A 10284-nucleotide genomic window follows, 5' to 3' on the forward strand; every position below is an offset into this window, starting at 1 on the left:
CATGATCAATTAAGTATTTTAAAAAAACCTGAAGAACACTTTGTAGCCATAATTGACCTGCAACATTTATTTTTTAAAATTATAAATATAGATGTTTGAAATGTGCCTGGTATAATTGTATTTTTTTTTTTTTTTGGTGTAGAGTTTTTTATTTTGTGATTGAAGGTGTTTGCATGTTTATTTAGACAATAACAACCTAATTTTTTGTTTATTTTTTTAAAAAAACGTACGTTAGATGTTTGAAATGTCTAAGGTAATAAATGTCTGATAGGCAATCTGCTGTTCCTTTATTGCATTAATAAACACAACACCCGCTTAACTTGAAATATGATTTGTTTTTATTTTATTTATTTTTTGTAAATAAAAACTGGAAATATTAAATTAAACAAAAAAATCATCCAAATTTTTGCAGCTGCTCCACACTAGCCAGCAAGGATTGCAGATTTTGGTGCATGGTGGCCAGAATGCCCGCAAAAGTTGTGGGATCTCCAACTGCAACATCTGAAATTAAGAGGCAACATAAACATTACTAACTTACTCACATTACCTATTCTACAAGCAAGGAACAAACCACACTTTAATGCAGGCCTGTCCAAACTGCGGCCCTCCAGCTGTTGTGAAACTACATATACCAGCATGCCTTGACACAGTTTTGTGGTCAGAGAATACAAAAGCTGTGTCAGGGCATGCTGGGATGTGTAGTTTCTCAACAGCTGGAGGGCCGCAGTTTGGACAGGCCTGCTTTAATGGCAAAGTTACTACATCATGGCTGTTTTTATGAAAAATCATTAGCAGAACAACACACAAGCCTGCTCAGCATTTGTTTTTTTTTTGGCTTTGAAAAGTGTACCAGACCATGGGGTACATTTACTACTGTGTGAGTTCTATTTAAGATGGAACGTTGACCATAGCAAACAATCAAAATTAAGAATATTATCTTGTAGAAGTGTTTCAAAAAATGTAAATTATAATCTTATTGGTTGCTATGGGCAACATCCCATGTTAAAGAGAACTACCATCTTAGTAAATGATACACCATGTTGGCATTCATTCACATCTGGAGTGACGAGAATTCAATTTTTGGGGGGTTGGCCCTGCATCATCACACTGCATATCAACATCTTCTGAAGGACAACATATCCTAGCATGCCCACACTCCCTGAAAGCCGCCCTTACTAAATAAGGTCAAACAGGTTTGGATAAATCCAATAAGCATTTTGTGAGTGTAACTTTCACACCACAAAACATTGTGTCGTTAGGCTGGCTAACAAAGTGAAGCATGTGATTTGAAAGTGCAAACATTATGAATACACAGGCACAAGTGTAAAACACCAACAACATACTAAACTCCACTCAGGTATAAATGTTACCCAGAAAACCTAGCACATATAAACCCTGTTGTCCTAGCAACCCTGTCGACCTAATGAGTGTCGACCTACAGTGGTCACACAAAACATTGCACACATAAACACTGTACATATAATGACACTCTCAAAAATGTAAATGCTACATCTAGACCATGAAGAAGAACACAAACATTTTTCCTTGGTCCAAGATTTCAAACAGTACAATACTGCATTTTTTGTTATTGTAAGTGTAAGTAGGTAATCATTAATTTAAAAATGTTAAAACACTTACTTTCTTCAGCCACATGAGGACTCCCCGAATTTTCCTCTGGTGCTTCTTGTGCCCATTCACTGGGTGGGGAAGGCGGCTGGATGGGGGAAGGCGGCTGGATGGGGGAAGGCGGCTGGATGGGGGAAGGAGGCTGGATTGGGGAAGGAGGCTGGATGGGTGAAGGAGGAGTGATTGGGGACGTCATTTCAGAGGGTGGGTCTGATTGAGAGGGCGAGGGGGGCGGAGAGAGTGTTTGGGCAATAGAGGGTGAGGGGGGCTGAGAAGGGGACTGGGAAGGAGAAGGAGAAGGGGGCTGAGAAGGAGAGTGGGCCTGAGAAAGAGAAGGGGGCTGAAAAGGAGAGGGGGCCTGAGAAGGAGAAGGGGGCTGAGAAGGAGAGGGGGCCTGAGAAGGAGAAGGGGGCTGAGAAGGAGAGGGGGCCTGAGAAGGAGAAGGGGGCTGAGAAGGAGAGGGGGCCTGAGAAGGAGAAGGGGGCTGAGAAGGAGAGGGGGCCTGAGAAGGAGAAGGGGGCTGAGAAGGAGAGTGGGCCTGAGAAGGAGAAGGGGGCTGAGGAGAGGGGGCCTGAGAAGGAGAAGGGGGCTGAGAAGGAGAGGGGGCCTGAGAAGGAGAGGGGGCCTGAGAAGGAGAAGGGGAGGTGGGCTGAGAAGGGGACTGTGAAGGGGAGGGGGACTGGGAAGAGGAGGGGGACTGTGAAGGGGAGGGGGGCTGAGAAGGGGACTGGTCTGGCCTCCCTGCAGCAGCTTGCCGTTGTGGTGGTCCTAGAATGACATATGTTTTATATTTGTTGTTGCATGACAAATTTAATAAACACCATTTGTCTATTACTTTGTTCTGTCCCATGTAAAAGACACAGGGCTAACATTATTTTGTTTGGCTAATTTGTAATCTGGTGATGTTGTCCATAGCAACCAATCTGATTATACATAACATTTGTGAAGCTCATTACAGAATCTATTCGATTGACTCATATTGATTGGTATAGGCAACATCACCAGATCTAAAATCAACCCACCTTATTAAATTTACACCACTGAGCAAGTTATTTGGTCCAGTTTACAGCCTATGTAGCAATTCTGTACAACAACATGCACTTGTTTAAAATCACTCTGCTACAGTCAGTACTGCTTGCCCTAACAAAACACTGTCATATTTATTAAACTAGTTCAGTCAGTGTGGCAATTTAGACACTATCACTTAGTGTAAATTTGCAAAGTTTATGCTAATAATATTACTTAGTGTAAATTTGCACAGTTTATGCTAATAATCTCTGTGTTATGTAATGTATTTAACTTACTGCGTCCACGCAGTTGCCGGATTTGCTGGCGGAGCTCCGCCAACAGTTCCGGCGTCCGCCTGCGGAGATCACTCCATCTCCTCTCCAGCTGAATGATGGTCCGCCTGCTGCGGACGCAGGTCCTCAGTAGGTGGCGGACCTCTGCGTAGGACTGTCGCTTTACCCGATTTGGGACAAAGCGCCCTACGCAGCCTACGCGGCGGTCCATCACCGCCACCAACACGCGGAGCTCACGCCGGGTGAACGGTGCAGCACGCATCATGGCAATGGCGTTTTCCATATTTGGGCATATATTTATAGTGTGTGTTGGCATGTTATGGGTGGAAAATCTATGCTGTCATCTAAATAAACTTTATTGATGTGTGCATTGACTAAACTTTATTGCTGTCTGCAGTGCTGTGTAGAGCAGAGGGGTTAGTTCGCTATAGCGGAAATTCGCAGTCGCGGAAGAGCATGATAATAAACGAACCTATTCTCACAATTACACACACACACACACACACACACACACACACACACACACACACACACACACACACACACACTTTTACTCTAATTTTTGAGTCAATCTGTGTACTCACCACATTTTGTCTGAACAATCAGCTGCACAGTCACAAATTTTACAACATTTAGTATCATATGTTGTGTTTTTGTTTTTGAAAACAGGATTAGAAAAAACCCCCAGTAATTACAACAATTTAGCAACGTAAAAATAATTCACAATAAAAACATTGTAAGGTTAACATGTTTGAATATTTACAGAAACAACTAATAATATATTCACACACACAAAAACAATTACACAATGAGCTTTCAATAACTACCTAAATGACATCAGAGCAAAATGAACATAAACAGACAGTGACTTTGTGTTTATTTAAAAAAAAAAACAAAAAAAAAACACTATACCTGAAATATTCGCGCACAATGCGTGCCCTTACTTCGTTTCCCCTCCGGGAAACACTCCCCCCACCGACTCTCCGCCCAACCCCTGGCTCCTAATCTGGTAATTCCTCTGTGTGAGGAAGCTCAACGCGACTCCTTACAGCGATGTTATGTAGAATAGCGCACAGGACCACAATTTTACTTACCATCTCCGGCCAATACATGATGTCGCCACCAGTGCGGTGGAGCACACGAAAGTGCCCTTTAAGGACACCAATCGTGCGCTCCACCAGCTGTCTAGTGGCAGTAAGCGCGGAGTTAAATGCCGTCTGTGGTCCTGGCCTGGGCTTACTGTAAGGAGTCATGAGCCAGGGGGTGCAAGGATATCCACGGTCTCCTGTTTGATGAGAAGAAAAGAAAATAATTATAATCTTACATTTTATAATATTATTGTAAGTAAAAAAAAAAAAACACTCACCCAATAACCACATGTCTTGACCTTCCATCGATCTTAATCTGTGCCATATCCCTGATTGTCTAATGACATGGGCATCATGGGAGTTCCCCGGGAACTTAGCATTCAGGGACAGGATCTGGAGGGATGGCCCACAAACAACCATTACATTCAGAGAATGAAACAGTTTCCTGTTTCTATAAATGTCTTCATTATGTCTTGGTGGTACAATAGCTACATGTGTGCCATCCACAACCCCAATAACATGTGGGAAGCAACTACCACCTTCCTCAAATTGCCGCTTCACCACATCTAGGGCCCCAACATCCAAAGGCATAGCAATAAATTGCTTAACGCGCTTAATAAAAGCCTGGCTGACACGCCGCAGGACCTTACTGAACTGGCCCTGCGACATGCCAACCAGATCGCCAACAACATGCTGGTATGAACCAGTGGCCACAAAATGTAACACAGCAAGGAATTGTGTCAATGCTGGTATTGCTGTAGGATACCTAATGGATTGTTCTAGATCACTCTCTATTATGGAGAGAGTGTCTAGGATTAGATGAGGTGGCAGCCTGTATCTGCGCACAACCACATCATCAGGCATCCCAAAAAGGAGGACACGGGTACGGAAAATTGGTGGCCTAGCACGCCTCCATTGCCTTGGATGATGAGGAGCCGGTTGCGGTTGGAGGGCTTGCAGCGGTTGGGGTCGGAGTGGTTCCGGGGGTTGGGGTGGGAGGGCTTCAGCTGCCACATGAACGGACATCACCAATTTAAAATGAAGGTAAGAATCATTTTTTAAAATAAACAAAAAATCAAAAACATTGTCAGCCATAATCAAAGACAAAGTGTATGGGTGTTAACTTACTGCAGGAGCATACTCCATTTCTTCAATAACAAAATACGGGTCCAAAAGAGAAAATTGGAAAAAAAAAAAAAAACTTTAGCTAATTATTACAAACATAGGTTAACATCACAAATCAAAAAGTATTTGAGATTTCAAACATACCCATATAACAACTGACACAATATATATTCAAACAACTAAGTATGAATAATGTAACTTAGTTTGTTACTTAAAAAAACCTTTTAGAAAAAAAAGGGGGTCCTTTAGTAGCTAATACAGCACAAATCAGGCCGACTTTGTCAAAAGTAAATGCTTTGAAAACCAAGAAATAACACCTACTAGATAGAGAAATGGCCAATCAAAAATAAGATACACACTTGCTACAAACACACTCCAGGACACACAGGGATAGGCTACTAACCTGGTCAATCAATTAAGTGACCAATTTAGTGGAATAACGAACAAAAAATAAGCCAACCGACTCTAAATCAAATTATGGATACAAAATCCAAAACAGACACCTACAAGAGACACAGAAGGAGTCTTAGATATCATATAGACAATTACAACAAACAGCAACACACACAGGGATAGCCTACTTACCTGGTCAATCAATTAAGGGACCAATTTAGTGGAATAACAAACAAAAAATAAGCCAACCGACTCTAAATCAAAATCTGGATACAAAATCCTAAACAGACACCTACAAGAGACACAGAAGGAGTCTTAGATATCATATAGACAATTACAACAAACAGCAACACACACAGGGATAGCCTACTTACCTGGTCAATCAATTAAGTGACCAATTTAGTGGAATAACGAACAAAAAATAAGCCAACCGACTCTAAATCAAAATCTGGATACAAAATCCAAAACAGACACCTACAAGAGACACAGAAGGAGTCTTAGATATCATATAGACAATTACAACAAACAGCAACACACACAGGGATAGCCTACTTACCTGGTCAATCAATTAAGTGACCAATTTAGTGGAATAACGAACAAAAAATAAGCCAACCGACTCTAAATCAAAATCTGGATACAAAATCCTAAACAGACACCTACAAGAGACACAGAAGGAGTCTTAGATATCAAACAAACTGTGTGAACAATATAACATAAACACTGTAAAGTACAGGTAAGAAATAAAAACATATGCCATACTAAACCATTTAAATATCAAACAGATATCCTCCATAATACATAAACCCAGTTCCATTGCACCACCATACATACTTGCCTTGATAATTGACTAATGTAGGAATACTCTCAAAAGAAACTTAGCCAAAAAAACGCACTACGCTATACAAAATGTTTAAAGCGAATAAACGGACATCTGTCTGCAAGACAATGCTAAAAATACTAACTGCAAAGTTGAACCAAAGACGACCACCTTTCGAAGATAACACAGAAGTTTTTAACATCATACACCCACTCACACAGGCTGCAAACAAGGCTCTTAAATCAGCAGTACAATCAGTCACACAATTAGCATCATTTACACCTGTGTGAATTTTCGCTGCGCACGTAGCTATAAATACCTACACACCTGTGCGTACAGACATGTCATTAGCAACATGGCTACTCGTGAGGATTTGGCAGCAGAGATGGACCGCGTGCAGCAGCAGGCAGCATTGGCACAAAGACAAATAGCATTGTGTCGGCAAATGCTGGAATCCGCCTCTGCGGATTCAGAAGACGCAGGACTCAGTACTAGAGACATTCCACCTTCTGATACCCAGCAGTTAGGAGGGGTTACCCTGCCAGACAGACAGACTGGGGAAACTGAGGGCGATTCAGCATTAGCTACACAACCACAAAATACACAAGCAGCTAGTGAAGAGGAAGATGGTGAGGAGGAACAGGATCAAAGCTCACAGGCTACTTCAAGGCGAAAAAAAAGGCAGCCCGCATTCACTAAGAGGGAGTTGCGTGTTTTGGTCACACAGGCCATGTCAAAAATACATAGAGGACCAAAAAACATGGGTGCTGCTACCAAAGATAGAATCTGGAGGGACATCACTCATTCTGTGAATGAAGTCGGCTCTATAGTCCGAACATCACAGGAAGTTAGACGATGGTAAGTGTATATTGGCAGTCCATTATCTGTGCAAAGTATTCTTAAAAAGCTAGTTACATGTGATGTTGGCTATAGCAACCAAATGCCGAACATGTGTCCTATATATTAGATATGATGTCTATAGCAACCAAATGCAGAACATGTGTCCTATATATTAAAGCTGGAATTTATTTATTAAATATACCTTGACCCTATTTTTCCTAATATATGTAGTTGGGCCGACTTCAAATCCCGCCTGAAGGGCAAGAGGTCTCCGGAGTGGAATGCCTCAAGGGCTACAGGGGGCGGACCATCTGTTGCTGTGGAGTATACAGAGTTGGAGGAGATGGCGATGGACTGTGTCAGTTATGAGGAGGGGACAGGGGTGTCTTATATGGACACGGACCTGCCTGAAATACTGACGGAACATGACTTGCCAGGTAAGTTTACACACATATTTGTATTGTTTAATTGTTTTTGTTTCAAAAGTCTCATATTGTTTTTTTGTACTCTTTTTCCACACATTCTTCTATTTGCTTTGCACATAACAGCACAGGGGGGTGAGCAGGTAGAGTCACAGGACGGTTATGTGGCTGAGGCTGAGGTGGAGGGACCTAGTGTGTCTGGCAGTGTTGGACCCCAAATCCCACCTATCCAGGTTCCAACTGCCCCCCCCCCCCCCCCCCCCCACCCAACCCTCTGCTATCCCGGAGATCCTGCTTGAAATAGCTAGGTATGGTGAGAGCCTAAACGCTTTTCAGGACAGGATGATCCGGGAGGTAAGCCAGATAGCTGTCCGGCTCACTGAGCACAGAACCAGTGTGGAGCAAGGTGTTGCTCAACTCTGCCAAGGTCTGGCAGAGATCAGGCAGGGACAAGATCAACTTGCCTCCTCATTCCAAAACCTTACAAATAACATCTTGCAAGGGCTCCAGGCCATCGCTGTCTCCCTTGCCCACAGTGGCAGAGAGCCAGCCACATCGGCTCCCTCCCCTGCCCCTGCCCAGGAAGAACATCCCACTGGGCAGGGCACACGAAGGTCGCTCCGCAGACCAAGCCAAGAAGAACAGCATCAGGCGGGGGAAAAAAAAGAAAGTGATGTCTCTCTAGATGGGCAGCACCCATGTTTTACATGTTGTCTCTATGTTTTTTTTGTGTTGGCTTGTGTGGCCAGAATGGCTAACTCCCTCTTAGTGAAATGTCTTATTTCTGTTTTGATATATTGTAGCCTGTGAGCTTTTTTTCCTGTACACCAGAGCCATCTTCCTCTTCCTAGTGTGCTGTGTATTGTTGTGTTTGTGTGCTGGCTCCTGAATCTTTCTCAGTTCCCCAAATACTTTTGTCTGGCAGGGTGTTTACACCATATTATTTATTTGCAGTAATATTATTATTTTGTCAGAAGATGGAGTTTCCCTAGTACTGAGTTCTGCTATGTCATTTGTGTCAGTGGCATCTGCTTGCTGCTTGGTCCATCTTTGCCTGTGATACTCACCTGTAGCCATGTTGTTTGGATCACTAAATATATTACAGCAGTAATAAAACAAAAACAAAAAAAGTTGTGTACTTTATTAAAGTAAATGCATTATGTTAATCTTAGTCCAGGAAAGTTTAGCAAAGCATATAGACACTTGGGGAACAAGGGAACAATCCGAAAAAACATAGAAGCATTGCATCTTTAAAAATGCAACAGGTATGCCTTGCACCACACTTTAATGTCCATATTATAAAAATAGTCACAACTCAGGTTTTGTTTTACTATGGGCAACAGGACATAATTTTAAACATTGTCAGATATTCTAACCAAAGATAAAAGTTTTATTTAAGTTAAAAATTAAGTGTATGCTGCATTATGTTGGTCCTGATATTTGGGATATACAAAGGTCACATTTTATGTAGTTTAGATGTTGCTGATGTAGTTTTGGAGTTTTGATAATTTCACTTGTTTGCATTTGGTAGTATTTAACACATTAAAACATGCACTTAACATGAATGTTTATCCAAAAACTTAACTCACAATTAAAACCTTATTTGGCAGCATTACAGATTTATAGGTGCTTAGAATAAACATGTAATGTGTCCACACAATTGCTGTTTGCAGTACTTCAGCAGAGCAGTGTTTAGCAAGTAATTGGACAACAGATGAATGGCATCTCCAATTAACTGCTAATTATTGCATACACACTTGTAACACTACTTCGCAAATGCAGAGTAACTGCAGACCTACTCGGCTGCTGCGTCAAGATTGCGAGGAATTGCTATGTTAAATTTAACATCGAAAACGCATTTCTGCAAAAACACGCCTACTGCTAGTTGCATACTCCCACACTAGACGCCCACTTTCACGCCCATGTCGTCAGATTGCGAAGTCGCGCCCCTGTCACGCCTTCGCCACTCCCCGTTTTCGTTTCTGTGTAACGAGCAGTTTTCTTTGTAGTATTTCTGCACAAGTGTCGTATCGCTATGCTCACGCATGCGTATTTCCGCTTTTGCGCATGCGCGTTTTGTTGATTTCTGCCCGTTTGCGATGCGATGATTCACTGCGATCAACTCGGAATGAGGGCCATGGTTTTGCCCAATTGCTAACTAACTTGCTGCTGCGATCAACTCAGAATTACCCCCATTGTGCTGCTGCCAATTGTACTGTGATACCTGATACTGCAAGTTATATCATGTCTGCTTATGAAGGTAACGGTTCTGGGGCTGAACACACTGCCGGTGTTGCTGAAGCCACAGACCCCTATGAGGAGACTATAGCAGCTGTGGGCTCTGGTTCTGGGGGCTCCTTGCCCCCCAGTGGGACTGTGGCAACGGGGGTACATAATGACCCACCGTGGGCTACTTTCTCCACGCTTCTACATACGCCATACTTGCCTACTCTCCCGGAATGGGGGGGAGGCTCCCGAAAATCGGGTGACCCTTCCGGCCCCCCGGAAGAGCAGGCAAGTCTCCCGTTTTTTTAGGGGCCCCCCTGCCCGGCCGCCCACTAAGTGAGTAAAGTGGGCGGTCCGGGCAGTCATAGCAACGCCCCCTGCTGTATAATGCCGGTAATCGCGGCATTACATAGCAGGGGGCGTGGCTAAAATGCTATTCCGCGATA

The 10284-nt window shown here is 42.9% G+C and overlaps 1 protein-coding gene across 2 annotated transcripts; it reads right to left on the reverse strand.

Annotated features, from left to right (window-relative positions):
- Positions 1-320: 320 nt before the first annotated feature.
- On the reverse strand, positions 321-5480 carry LOC134969910 (putative nuclease HARBI1). Of its 2 annotated transcripts, XM_063946084.1 has the most exons (5): positions 5144-5480; positions 4294-4408; positions 4022-4212; positions 1639-2394; positions 321-501 (listed from the first exon to the last, which is right to left on the reverse strand). In XM_063946084.1, exons 1-4 carry the CDS (start codon positions 5159-5161, stop codon positions 1819-1821), a joined length of 900 nt encoding a protein of 299 aa, XP_063802154.1. In that variant the 5' UTR covers positions 5162-5480; the 3' UTR covers positions 321-501; positions 1639-1818. The 2 variants fall into 2 exon arrangements, with proteins under 2 accessions (XP_063802154.1, XP_063802153.1); XM_063946083.1 differs by lacking the exon at positions 5144-5480 and having other exon boundaries at positions 4294-4775.
- Positions 5481-10284: the final 4804 nt, after the last annotated feature.

This window comes from Pseudophryne corroboree, chromosome 11 (genome assembly GCF_028390025.1).
Source record: "Pseudophryne corroboree isolate aPseCor3 chromosome 11, aPseCor3.hap2, whole genome shotgun sequence".
NCBI classification, from domain to species: Eukaryota; Metazoa; Chordata; class Amphibia; order Anura; family Myobatrachidae; genus Pseudophryne; species Pseudophryne corroboree.